At 44.0% G+C, this 14,383-nt stretch overlaps 1 protein-coding gene across 2 annotated transcripts in view; it reads right to left on the bottom strand.

Moving 5' to 3' along the window:
* Positions 1-1,441: 1,441 nt before the first annotated feature.
* The window catches only part of CAB39L (calcium binding protein 39 like), a 48,519-nt gene continuing 35,577 nt past the window's right edge, over positions 1,442-14,383 (bottom strand). For both annotated transcript variants that reach the window (XM_051635165.1, XM_051635154.1), the window contains exons 7-10: positions 14,004-14,063; positions 12,068-12,133; positions 11,257-11,400; positions 1,442-3,343 (exon numbers count right to left, since the gene is read on the bottom strand). In XM_051635165.1, the coding sequence (XP_051491125.1) occupies positions 3,164-3,343; positions 11,257-11,400; positions 12,068-12,133; positions 14,004-14,063 (450 nt within the window). In that variant the 3' untranslated portion in view covers positions 1,442-3,163. The remainder of the gene's footprint in view (positions 3,344-11,256; positions 11,401-12,067; positions 12,134-14,003; positions 14,064-14,383) is intronic.

Here is a 14,383-nt window from a genome sequence, read left to right as displayed (position 1 = left end):
TCTTTTCTACTCATCAGATCTTGTCCCCAGAGCATGCAGATTAAGAGGCTCAAGTGGTCTTAACGCCCATGTTTCTTGAAGGCCAGACTTCTGCATCCTTCCCTCGGGTTTACACCTGCTGGTGTTGTGCCATTACAGACAGGAGAGGCTGTTGTTGTTGCTTCTCATCAGATTTTTCTTAGTAGCAGAAACTGCCCAAATCCCAGGACAGAAGCTTATGGTTCAAAGATTCCTGGCACTCTGCTGTATCAAACAAGGCTTTATGTGCAGGATCATACATTACATGTTGGCACAGATTCATTTGTACAATCCAAATCCCTCTGAACGCTGGGTGGGGACTGGAATGGAAAGGCTGCAGCCCAAGCAACCTCCAGCTTCTTTCCATCCCTGGACTACAGTCTCCTTCCCTGTCTCACTCTGATGAACTGTTCCCTGCAATCACACAGCTCCCTCAGCTACTCATTTCAGAGAAATTTTGAGTTCCTGGTAGGAGCAGTCGCTTAGGCAGAACCACCACCTTGAGTGAATGCACCAAAGGAAAGATGAAGTTCTGCTGTTATTTTAAGTATCATTAGAAAAGACCTTATTTCTGTTTAATTACAGCTATGTCCCCACCTGCTGTGCAGTATTCTTTATGGCACCTAATTTCATCTTCACCATTTCTTTTGCTTTTCCTTCTTTCAAAGAGCAAAGCAAGTTGAGCTTGGAGGAGACTCAATTGCCTTGCAGGATGAGGCCCAACACTCTGCTCCCCCTTGGGCTGCCACATCTCTGCCTACACAAGCACCGGAAGGTGGGTGTAACCTCACTCAGCCAGATTTTGACTTCTTCTGTGTCCAGACCATGCAGACCAGAGCTGCTCACACAGCTGACCACCCTCACAGAAGCAGTGGCCACCTCTGCATGGGCTATACTCGCGTTGTCAAGGGCAAACGTGCCCCAGCAATCACTGTTACACATTTCTCCAAGTGCAGGCTGGAAGCTTTATGTTCTCATGTGACTCCAGAGGCTGAGGCAGTGGACACGTGTCTGTGTGTTAATCCAGCCCTGGAGACAGCCCCAACCCAGGAACTCAGCACACAGCCAAGCGCCCTTTGGATTCAGGCTCCAATTCTCAGAGGATCAGACTTAAATGCCTAGATCTGAGGGCTGCAATTCTGGAAATAGTCCTTTATTGACTTGGAAGCTACCACTGACAGTGAGCACCACCCATGGAGCTGGGGGTGAAGATGGCAGTCAGGCTAAACTGGACCACAGTAGGGGTTGCCAGGTCCCCTGCCAGCCAGGGCTGCAGACGTGATGCTTGCAAAGTGCTTTAGCTCTGAAGAAAGTGCTCTTCTCTCTCTCTGCATCTGCTGAAACTGGTTGGCAAAGGAGAGAGAGAGAATTCAGCACGGAGGTTGGGTACCCAGAAAGGCAGGAGGAAAAAACCAGACAGAAATGGTGATCAGCAATCATGCCTTTAATAGCTTGTAAATATATATATATATATAATTATTTTTTTTTTATTCCAGGCAACTACAATGTACAGTTGTTGTGTGTATCTGACATCTGAAAAAAAGAACGAGTCCACAAGGTGTTCCATTGCATACCTTTTCTAAAGCACATAAAGTATCCATCACCCCAATATACAACAGTTCCTTGAAGGAAACAGTCTCATTCTGTTTTTACCATTCAGTTTCACCTGTTTATCTGAAGCATTAGCTAGAGTTCTAGCTAGGAAACTGTCTTACAACAAATAGGGAAACTCAGAACTTAGGCTGTCCAGAAAAATTCAAGAAATTTCCACTCCCTGCTCTCAAACTCCACTTTCTAATTAAGCATCAGGGTAACATATTCATTTCCTGCTAGAAAACAAAAGACCCCAAAAACTCTTCAAACACGCATAGGAAACACTGTTTGGACCACAGAGCTTATGAAACTTAAAACACAAACAGTGCAATGATTTCCCCTTATACAGTTTCAACACAGAACCTGAATTCACATCAGGATGAACAAGGATGGAAAATGCCAGATAAAAAGTAGCCTTGGGTGCCAGGGGCTGCTAAATGCCTCCCACATTTGGTTTTGGTATCCAATAAATGCTCTCAGCTTTGAGAGCACCTGCAGGACTTGGGGACCCCGGGCTACTCAGTGGTTCAGGCTGAAGCCATTTCAGCATCCCCTTGCTGAGCTCAGCTCAGTCCTGCCTCCCACAGTCAGGATTTGAATCCGGATGGGACGGTCCTCCCGCACTGGTGTGGGGGCTCAGCACTTGGCACGGTTCAGCCACGTAGCTCTGGCCACCACCCAAAATTATTCCCACTGAAACTGAGGACAGGCTCCTTGCTGATTTTAGTAGGTGCAGGACAATTTTACTGGCAACACAGCACAGGCCTTGATGGAGGGGGGTTGCTCTTGCCTTCTTCCCACTGGGAAGTACAAGGGGTCCTAGTACCTAGGGCTGCTCCTCAGCAGTCTGCTTGGGAGCTGGTGGGAGCAGCCTGTGCTCTAGCACGAGGTGGATCATGCACAAGGAAAATGGGAGACAGGTAGAAACAGCTCATCTGGCTGCTGTCTTCATCCATTCCCTAGCACTGAACAGAAAACCTCTGATCTAGGGGAAAAGAAAACTTTAAGATGAAAGAATACAGAAATAAAGCAAAAACGTGACCTTTACTGCTTTTTCATCTCCCGCTGTTTTGTCTAAAGAACCTGATCTATGAGTGCAGCTAACTCCAGAGACAAACGTACTCTTTCACAGTCTTGTGTGTGTGCAGCACTAGAACAAAGTCACAACTACAGGTGCAAAGGAGCAATGTTACAGTCCTCAGAAGACCTACTCTGTGCACTCACCAACAGCTTGAGTTTGCTGATAAAGTTAAGCAAAGAGGTTCATTCTTCTTGAGCACATATGAAAATCCATCAAACCAGCTTCTATTACAGAGAGATTCTAAACAGACATAAATAAGTGTAGTCTTGATTAAAAAGAATATATTATTCTAGGTTGGTTTATTTTTTTAGCTTTCATGTAAAACCCCTATACTCTTGACATCTAGGAACAAAGACAAAATAAAAAACAAGCACTTGCTGTGCCTTCTCAAGCACTACTGTGGTGTTTAAGGGACACAGAGGAACTTAACAAATGAGATTAATGCCTACAGTGGAAAACAAGAGGAGCTCTTTATGCCGTTGGCTTCTTCAAGTCTCGGATTTGCTTAATCAGGTAGTTCTTCTCATCAGTGAATTGTTCATCATCCGTCCTCTCTTTCTGGAAATTGCTTAGAAACTCAATTAGCTTGGGTTGGTTTTTCAACAGGATCTCCACAATAGGCTGTGTTTTGTTTGGACTGGCCACAAAAACCTAACATGCAAAAAACCCACAAAAAAACAGGCACAGAGAGAGATAGAGAGAGAGATGAGCATCAGTCACAACACTGCTGTTAAGTTATTTTCTAACAAGTCTGCTGAAGGCTGGCAGGCAGATACTCTGCTGCTACACACCTTGCCCCAAGGCAGACAGAGGAGTTACAAACACGTTGCTCCAACAGCAAACTGAAGCAAAGCTATGCCTGTGCGTGATATTGCTTCCCTTCAACTGTGCTCTTTGATAATAAGGCATTTGATTGTAAACCCAGCTGTTGAGAGCAGGCTGTTAATTCTCAGCCTCTTCCATATGCAAGGCTCAAATACACATAAATTAATTATCAAGAGAATGGAAGAGCTTTGTGTCACTATTGATATCATTTCCATACTAAACCAGGCCTAAAATTAGACTTGCCAGCTTTGTTTTGGTTTGGAAAAATATGTCAGAGGCTCCACTTCCCTCTGTCTCATCCACTCACGGGGAGCGTGGAAATTTCCAGCAGCAGGAGCAGGACTGCCATGGGGTGGCAGTGCAGGGAGGTGATGTGAGACACAGGTACCCTCACCTGGTCCAACCAGCCCAGAGCCATAGGCTTGTTGGCTTTCTCAGATAGTAATGTTTAAGAATAAACCTAGCAGTGCTCTGAGTTTTCCTTCAGCACAGCCTCAAGCTGCAGAGTTTTCCAGCTCTGAACACAACCTCCTACACTGTGACACTGCCTCTTTAACATTTTCTTTGCCTCACGCCTGGGCTGAACCGTAAGGTGGGTTGTAAAGGCCAGTGGTGAGAAGCTCCTCCCAGGAACCTCAGGATGCTGCGGAGATGCTGGACCTGTGGATCTCAGCCATGGGGGGCCAGTGGTGGGAACACACGCACAGCACAGCCCTGGCCACCCCGGGAGGAGCTCCCACATCTGGCCTGCACCAAGGTTGCCATGGCTGGTCAACAAAACACCGCCCGAGCACTTGTGCAATGGCATAAATAACTGGAGTTACTCTCTAGCTGATGAGAAGAAATGAAGGATGGACAGGACTGGAAAACGTCCAGTTTCCCTCCAAGCTTGTTCCATCCAGAACGAAAACAAGCATCTGCTGACACTACAGAATGGCATGTTGTCCAGCCAAGCACCCATCTGGCCCTGGAGACATTGGCTTCTGACCTGGGGCTCTTCTGCAGGTTCATTTACCTCCACTGGGATTGTGGCCTCGTGAAAACCTGAGCCATGTCCAACTGCGCAGGGAGCTCCCGTGCTATGTGATGAGGAACTTGCACACACCCTCCTGGGGGGTTGCATTACAGTCCCTAGCCCCCAGAAACAACACCTGGGACAGGACTCAGACTAGATCCATCAATATGCTTCGCACGTCCCAATTAGAGGATGTCCTGTGGTGTGGAAAATGCCACACGTGGGGAATGTGTGGAAGGAATGGGGCTTGGCACACGTTAACACTATGCCAAATTAATTACTTCTGCCCAGACAGGATTATGTTTTTTATCCCATAGGGATGAAGCAAAGCATCTACTCAAACTCTGGCATCCTGATGCCAGAAGAGCCCTAATTTCTGCCTATGCTTTTGTCTCCTCTGGGTCCCTTCTCCTCAGGTGGCTCCTAGGAGTGCCTGCTTCAAGGTGTTTTTTCCCTCTGCTCTGGGGAAAGAGCTGCAAGCTCTGCCATGCTGGCAGCACGTCCCCTTGCCCAGGCCCCAAGTCTTCTACAAAGTTTGCCTTGATCTAGCAGCCAGGCCACAGTCCCTATGACAGTACAATACCTGCAGTTATTCACACTCTCTATGCACAGGCCTTCATATTGCCTTTCTCTGACTACCCTGAGCTATAATCTCAAACAATTTTTATGCCTATTTGCCACCAAAGCTTCCTAAGAGTAGGGCCAACAGCTCCAACTCCCAAGGATCCCTTCAGAGCAGCCACTCAAAAAAGTAACAGCTTTCCTGCGAGATGTTCCAAGCCCTCAAAATGCAGCATCTTACCAGGGAAACACCTATCCAGACAGCCAGTTCACAGCTCTCACTACACTTGAAGGACTGTCAGTAGCCAACTGGTCTGTCTCTGCCTGCAGCATCTGAAAGCACTACCCCTTCCCTTGCAGATAACTTTGATGTGCTGCTGTTGGCAGCTGGTCTCCACACTGATATGGGCTGGATACTTCCAGGATTTGGACCACAATTAAGCCCTAAGTTGCCCAGACATGCTTCCTTTGAGAAAAGTGGTACATAAGCCTACAGGCAGGGAAGAGGAAAGTAACTGTTGCAGCTCTACATTGAAAGTTTTTTAATTCTGAAGTTCAGTTTCACCATTTGTGACCAGGAGAAGAAAACAATCGAGTAAACTGACAGGACTCACATTTTCAGAAACAATCTCATTACGGCTTGACCTTGAAGTGCTGAACATCTTCCCTCAATGAATATTAGGCCCCTGTATAAAGATAACTAGAGGATGACTCTCAAAATGAAGAAATCAATCATTCTTGTAAAAGCCACCTGGTTTACAAAAGAACTGGAAGATTTTAGTGGTAAACCTAGTAAGCTCCAGCATTTCATATTGGTCCTACAACTGGTACTACCAGAATAAATAATTAAAGAACTTAGTTTAATACAAGACATCACATCCTGTTTATCTTTTTGCTTGATTATTGATAGATTATAATCCTCCCCTTGCAAGACTGTGAAACTGAACATTCAAACAGAGATCATCCTGACTGCCAGTCTTGCTCAGTGTGAGCAGGGACTTGTAAAGAGAAAATGTTAAAGGACCAGAAAATTACTGAAATGTTATTCAATACTTTGGCTAAGCAAACAGAATCAATTCTGCCAGTATAAACTAATCAGCTTCACAACTAACCAGCTTCACAAAGTCCAGGATTAGGACCACCATGAGACTTAACTTTTAAAAGAGCCCCCACATTCAGAACTCTGTATTGTCTCAGAGGAGGAGATAAATCCCTGAAAATAGAAATTATTATTAACCCTATCTGGAACATTTCTACTAAAAGGAAATATAACTAAGGCTAAAATACTTCACGGAAAACTTTGTTAAACCTATGGTTTTATTATGAAAGGTTGTGTGTTCTAGAGCATTTAATTCAGTTATATGAGAGAGACAGAGACCAAAATAAAGACAGTACTCATATTAAAATTCCAGCTCTAAAAATAGCCATTTCAGTGCAGTTCCGTTTTATGAATATTTGCAAAAGGCCTGGAATGAAAATCAACTCTGAAGCTTTAACAGTTGTTCAAAGTGCAACTGTTGCTCTCTTCTCCATTAAAAGTAACACCCTGGATTTCTTCAAACAAATACCAAAATCACTTTATTAGAGAATCTGAACTTGTTTCCTTGCAATCAATAACGAGGCATCATCACCCTCGGGAACTACAGCAGAGCAAAGGCAGCTAGAGAAGCTGGATACCCTGGATCGGGTGCCTCAAGACTTACTCTGGGGTCATGCACCATCTCCCTGTGTCAGGAAACTGCACTCAGAAGTGCCTCACACCTCGTGTTGCTTCACGTAGCACTGCTTGCCCTATGAACTCTCCAGCTAAGAATCAGAGAGGACACATCCCCACAGATGTGGTTTCAGCTTTCTAGCAAGAGGAAATGGTCAGCACGGTCAAACGACGTGGGACCCTTGGCAGAGCAAGCTGCAGGAGGTAGCTCTGCAGTGCGCGGGGAGGAGAATGGGAAAATGAAACTGAGGTCACAAAACACAGTGTACCCATTCTATTTTTAGATTTAAACAGTAAAATATATCTTGCTAAATGTCTGCTTAAGAACAGGAAAGTTGTATAATCCCAATTCATCGCTACAGGGTGTCTTCCTCAAAATAATGTTTACATGAAAGCCAAGAGAGCTTGTTATTAGCCTTTGTAAATGCTACAGTCAAAGGAACACCTGCACCACATTCACCTGTGGCTGAAAGATTTGGTCTCCCCTCCAGGCATGCTCTAAGAAGGCTCCATTAACAACTGTCACACATCCAACACAGGAGCTGCAGAGCCCTTCCAAACATTTTGTCCTCAAAGTGTGCATGCTCAAGAGTGAGACCTCTTCCTGGAAATCAGTGCAGAGGAGAACAGGTGATTCTCAAAGCCTACAACTCTAGGCAACCCCATTGCATTATTTATGGAGGAAGAGGCCCAGGGTGGGGTGTGTTAGCTGTTGCTGGTGATAAATACTGGCTAACCCTTATGCATACATCATCTGGATCAGAGGGCTGGAGCACCTCTCCTGTGAAGACAGGCTGAGAGAGCTGTGGTTGTTCAGCCTGGAGAAGAGAAGGCTCCAGGGAGATCTTATAGCAGCCTTCCAGTGCCTGAAGGGGCTACAGGAAAGCTGGGGAGGAGCTTTTTACATGGACATGGAGTGAGAGAACAATGGGTAATGGACTAAAACTTCAAGAGGAGAGATTAAGAACAGACATTAGGAGGGAATTCTTTAGTGTAAGGGTGGTGAGGCACTGAAACAGGTTGCCCAAGGGACTTGTGGAAGCCCCACCCCTGGAAGTGTTGAAGAGCAAGCTGGATGGGGCTCTGAGCAACCTGGTCCAGTGGAAGGTGTTCCTACCAATGCAAGGAAGTTGGAACTAGATGATCTTTAAGGTCCCTTCCAACCCAAACCATTCCATGATTCTGTGATTCTACGATCCAGCTTTACAAAGCAGCCACAGGCCTTTAGGATGGTGCCTCAAGGCAGAAGCTCCATTTTGCTCAGGTAAAAGGAAGAGAAACAGCTGGAGCTAGGAGGAAGATCAGGAATCTCCTCAATGGAGAAAGGAAGGAGGCATTGCAAGTGGGCACTCTGTCTTCAGTTTCCCATCCAAAGTATCCTGGATGAGTGAAATGTTCTCAGAGCTTCGTGGTGTACTGGCATTTTCAGCCACGAAATGTTCTTGCAAAATATTTTTGCATTACAGGTGCTCATTGTTTTCCTCTCTATCTTACAGGTTTTGACTCTTCAATAATTAGAAATGTCCTCACAGAGGTAAGAGTCATAAGTGTTTTTTTGGGGTCAGCTGGGGCACAGGAGTGTTGGAATCGAGATGCTTATAAAACAAGCACTTTTTCATTTCAACTGTGTCTAACTAGTGAAACATCTAAATTGAGTAATTTAAACCCAGACCTCTTGGCAGCTCAGACAGAGCAGCAAGTATCCATTTCTCAGCAGACCTTTGATTCCAAATCACTGAGGTCAGCCTACTGTAATTTCAACCACAACTGTGCAGGTATTTTGCAAGCACAATTAAAAAATGCAGGTACAGTTTAAAATTTATGAGATTAAAGGTTGAGGACAATATTCCTCTCCCAGTTACATCAGCATGGAATTATTACAGCTGACAAGAGAGCTGGGCTGAGGGACACTAACCCAGAAACAGGAGGCAGAGATACTGGAGAACAGGGCACAACAAGGCAGACATGTTTTCCCCCATTTCCTTTAGTAGCTCTCAACAAGTCAGAATTCAATTTAAGAGGTGAAATCAGGGAAAACACTCTTCTCTGACCTGCTTTATAAAGCTAATTCAAAATGCAATTTTCTGTTACACACCCTATACCTACCATGCCCATTGGGAGAAGCTGAATGCTTCTACATCCAGATAACCCAGATCCCCAGTGAGGACCTAAAAGAGGAGCTCTGCCGCACCTCTAGAGTTACTCTAGTGTGCTGCTGGTGGTTATAAACAAGCAATTTCCAGCTGATCAGGTTCTGCACTGAACCTGCAAGTTCCCCACAAGGAATCCAATGGATGTGAGATAGCATGAAGCACATCATGGCACTGCTTAAATGCTGCTGATGGGTACCACTGAAAAAACCCAGCATCTCATGGAGGTTAGTATCTGAGGACAGACTTTGGCTCCTTGAACTGAAGAGAAATTATGTTACCACCAGGCACTCTTTGTTTTCCTGGGCACCCCAATAAATGTCATATGCCATTATGTCCATGTGGTAGCAAGGGAGGGTGGTCAAGCAAGGCTGAGCCTGCCATATCTTCTCTTTAACTGGAAATGGGATGCAACGCACCGGCAATGGAAAGGGAGGGAGGAATGAGAAGGCAGAGTGGGAGCAACAGCAATGCGTGACATGGTTGCACACTGGCATCCTTTCATGTCAAATTCTTCCAAATATCTTTTAAAATAAGCAAAATCAGCTGTTCCCAAGGCCTGGTCCATCTCTATCATTAGTGCTGGAACAGCAATTCATGTGTTTCATACATAGAAATCTGAAATTTATTGAGAGTGGCTAGGACAGCCCAATTCTCTGATCCTTTCCCTCCATGGGCATCTCAAAGGCTGCAAGTGTTTGGAGCCTGGCTGCTCACTTATCTTGCAGCCACGTATCTCCTAATAAGGAGGGGGAGCAGAAGTTACTCATAGTGGTTCAGCTAACTGTGGTGGAAGTCAGCAAGGGAACAGCTTAGCAAGTTGCTTATTCAGGGAGGGATTTTTTAAATTTATTTTTTAATCCTCTTTGAAGCTCTTTTTTTTTTTTTTTTTTTTTTTTGGAAACAACAGGGAGCTACTGGAGAGAGTCCAGAGGAGGGTGATGAAGATGACTGGGGGATTGGAGCATCTCTCTTATGGGGAAAGGCTGAAAGATCTGGGACTCTTTAGCCTGGAGAAGAGAAGGCTGAGGGGAGACCTTATCAATGTATACAAAGTATCTGAAGGGTTAGTGCAAGGAAGATGAAAACAGGCTCTTTTCAGTAGTTCCCAGTGTCAGAACGAGGGGCAATCGGTACAAGCTGGAGCACAGGAAGTTCCATTTAAATATGAGGAAAAGCTTCTTTACAGTGAGGGTGACAGAGCACTGGAACAGACTGCCCAGGGAGGTTGTGGAGTCTCCATCTCTGGAGATATTAAAAATCTGCCTGGATGCAGTCCTGTGTAAAGTGCTCTAGGTTATCCTACTTCAGTGGGAGAGTTTGACTAGATGATCTCCAGAGGTCCCTTCCAACTCCAGTAATTCTGTGATTCTGTGATTTCTGGAGAAGCTGCACATCCTCTAAACCTCCACACTGATGATCTGAAGGCTTTTTTCCAGATCAGAAATGGCAGAAGTACAAAACTCAACAAGCCATCCTGAATTTGTGGAGGGTGACATAACCTTTTTGCAGTAGCATGGCTTTTGGTCTGATCCGGTATCTTTCTTAACCATCTTGGGAAAGGATACCCTTACAGGCTCAATATTCCTCTTCTGATAATCATTAACAACTCTCGTTATATAATTTGAAAGGAATGAGTTCATTTCAAATTACAATTAGTTTTGCATAAGAATCCAACTCACCCTCTGTCCCAGAGCAGAGAACTTTTTTTGATAGCAAAACAGTGAACTTTTCACTTATTAAGATTAATCATCATGAAAAAGGGTTGGGTCTGGTAATGGTTTAAGACTGCATTAATGATCACTGCAAAAGATGGAAGGATTAAACTCATTTAAAGCTCAGATTTACTAAATCTTTGTAATACCTTTAAAAGTGAATTTTAAAAGTGAATTTTGAAGTGCCAGCACCATCTACTTTTAGTCTTAATATAGAGTTTTAAGGCTTTTTTTTTTTCTTTACCCAGAATCACATAGAAAATTACTTGAGAGTTGGGGCAAGGTGCTTTACATACAACCTAGAAGTTGTGTATTTTGTCACCTGTGGCATCCACCTTATCACTATCTGAGTGACTACATTCAGCACAAGCCAAAATGATGCTGCTTTACACCTCACTTGAAGGAAGGCAAACAGATATCAGAGCCTGAGTGACAGAAACATTTTCAGTTGAGACATTCTCAAACACTGCAAGCGACTGTAAACACCAACCTTTAACCTGACTTTTCAGGGCTTTCTCTTGCCCACCTTGAAAAACACATTCATGAGGAGAAGTCTGCCATATCTACAGCTCACACTAACTCACCTTGAACACGTGGAATGCTTCAAACTGAATGTTGGGGCTTTTATCTCGCAGCAAGTTCATCATCAGCTTCAGATTTTCTGGTTTGCTGATGTATTTTGTCATGATGGCAAAGTTGTGTCGGTCCAGAATCAACTCACCCAGCAGCTATAGACACAAGGATAAAAACCCCAGTTCACCACATGATGTCTGAATGCAAGGAAAGCAGTGACATATTTTAATGCTTGCTTTCAGTGTCACTATCTTTAAAAAATAAAAGTAACTAGACTTGTTATTCTGCAGTGAGTTACTTAATGTCCAGTAATGCTCATCTTCTAAACATTACAGAAAGGGATCCCACATATGGACTGGGTGTAATACGAGCTGGAGTGAGCCAGCTAGGACAGAAGCAAGTGTAGCAGAGCTGTCCCGCAAAGACACTTCCACTTTGTGTCGATGTTACATTAACAGCTATCTGGGCCCATCTGCAGGTCATGTCAGACTTGGTGCTGTAGCAGCAAGCAGCAGCAGACTAACAGAGACTGTTATGTTACTCTGAAGCTCATTTTAACCCATGTTCTGAACCAAAGCACAGATTTGAGGTAAGAGGAAAAACTATAGGGCTTGTTCCATAGAAATGGTCCAGTGCTTCATCAGAGATCCTGGAAAGAAAAGACACAATGGGCTCTTCTGCATAGTAAGAAGAGCATCCCAAGCACTGATTTCTTTTATGTTAGAAAGTACATGGCTGCTCCACTGCCATACATGCATCTTGATATCCTGCATAATGTGGAGTTCAAATTCAGAAGGAAAGTGCTGAAAGACTTGGCTTTACCTTCAAAGATTGTCTCTTTGTTACGTAATTCTCAGAATGAAGGAGTTTTTCATAATCATCAAAGATCTAGAGTAACAAGAAAACACAAATGCATCTGATTGACATTCATAGAATCATAGAATCATAGAATCATAGAATCATAGAATCATAGGGGTTGGAAGGGACCTCGAAAGATCATCTAGTCCAACCCCCCTGCCAGAGCAGGGTCACCTAGAGCACATCACACAGGAACGTGTCCAGGCGGGTTTTGAATGTCTCCAGTGAAGAAGACTCCACAACCTCTCTGGGCAGCCTGTTCCAGTGCTCTGTCACTCTCACAGTAAAAAAAAATTTTTCTGATATTCACCTTAAACCTCCTATGCTCCAATTAGTATCCATTACTCCTTGTCCTATCACTGGTCATCACTGAAAAAAGCTTAACTCCATCACCTTTCCTCCTCCTGGTCCTTCCCATCCCAGAGGAGCAGCAGGGGCTGCAGAAATGCCACCCTCTAACACTTCACTGCTGTGCCAGGCCCAGCTCTCATGGCCTTTTCTCTTGGCTGGTTATCATGCAGTGAATTAATGCCCAGGAACACTCCTCTTCCAAATAGTGCAGAGAGGGATACCACATACAGGCTGGATGTAACACTTGCTGGTGCAAGCCAACTAGGACAGAAGTAAGACAGTGCCTGTTCCACCTCCTCTTATGGGAGGGTGAATCTGTTGACAGGACACATGGGTCTAGCACGTAACATCCACTGACTGGTATCATGGTCATGATGTGCTTTGTGATTTAACACAATACCCCAAATGGGTGATGGTGCACCCCATACTGGTGTATGCCAAAACCTCTTTTTGTGAGGTGCCACCTGCCTTGAGCAGCTCATTAAAGCTCTCTGCCCAACAAGGGCCACTGTGAGCCAAGGGCATGATGGCTTTTGCAGGATTCGGCCAAGGGAATCTTGTGGTCAAGACGGCTGAGGGAAGGCTATGGCACGTGCAGACCACCTACCAACCAAACAAAAAACCCCAACACTGTGGTCCAAGAATCATCTAAAAAAATGCTCACTTCCATAGTTTATACTTAAAACTTTAAATATTCATGAATGTAGAACAGGGACTGTTCCAGAGCAGTGCTTCAGTATTAAGAGAAAAGATTAACAGAGACACTAATTTTGCTCCAGTTAAGCTGCATTTGTGACTCAGCAATAATAAGCCTGATTTTTATTTAACCTTCTTGGTAACTGTAGAATTAAAGAAATAGTCTTTGGCCTTTTCACTTTGGCAATGAAATAAAGAATACCTCAGGTAACATAAGAACAGAACCCGTAGTCTAATTCCAAGATTCTTATCAGTCCCATTTTAATTGACTCCAATTATATTTTTCTGACTCACATTTGGTTCAAAAACAACCCAAAAAATCAAAGTGAAAAATGTCAGCAAACTAAGGGACTAATTGCCTTAGGACAGCAAGGGGAATACTCATACCTTAGTCTCCTAGTTAGGTACATGTAATTTCCAGTAATGCTAAAACTTCTTCCAGTAACTCTTCTCCTCTATCCTCAAGTATTATAAAGGACACTGGTATGGTCCTATTGGTGCTGGAATAGCACAAAACTCTTTAAAAATGTCCATGTTTTTTCCCCATGATCTATTTACATACAAAGTTTACAGTTCTGTTAATATATGAGTAGATACAATGTGTGGAAAGAGGAATAAAACTTGCTTTTAAACTATGAATCCACCTGAAATCGTGGTGCCTGTCCCCACGTGTGCAGAGGGGGTACCTGTATTTCAAATGCCATATGAGGATTCTCCTTTAGTAAGAGCAAAATTTTTTGCAGTCCCCTTTGACTATTTTAGGTGGAGCATGAAACCCTCTACTACTGAAAGCAGACTTTTTCTAGGTAAGCATGAAGAGCTTAAAAAAAAATATTCTAACCATTATACTTACAGCATCATAATTTTGTTCCAGAAATTCTGCTACCAACAATTTGTGTCGTGTTAACAGGTCCTGGAAAAGAACAGTGAAAGGTCACCTGAGAGAGGGTGCTCACTTGTTTGTCCCTTTATTACATCGAATCACAGGATCTTATTCTCAAAATGTGTTTTAGTGGGTTTTACCAGGTCATCTTTTAGAAGGTAGTGGGATGAATCCCTTCTGCAGCTCTTTTTCTGCCCAAGGTGGGCTTACTGGCACAAACAGTAGCAGACTTTTTAGACAGCTGGATGGTTTGCCTTCCATGCTAAAAGGCCAACTAATTAAAATGTAAATTAAAGCATTCTCTCCCACAGAATGGAAATGCTGGTGCTCAGTGACAGAAATGCAAATGT

The sequence above is a fragment of the Apus apus genome, chromosome 1 (assembly GCF_020740795.1).
Source record: "Apus apus isolate bApuApu2 chromosome 1, bApuApu2.pri.cur, whole genome shotgun sequence".
In the NCBI taxonomy this organism is placed as follows: Eukaryota; Metazoa; Chordata; class Aves; order Apodiformes; family Apodidae; genus Apus; species Apus apus.
This window is presented reverse-complemented; position numbering and strand designations above follow the sequence as displayed.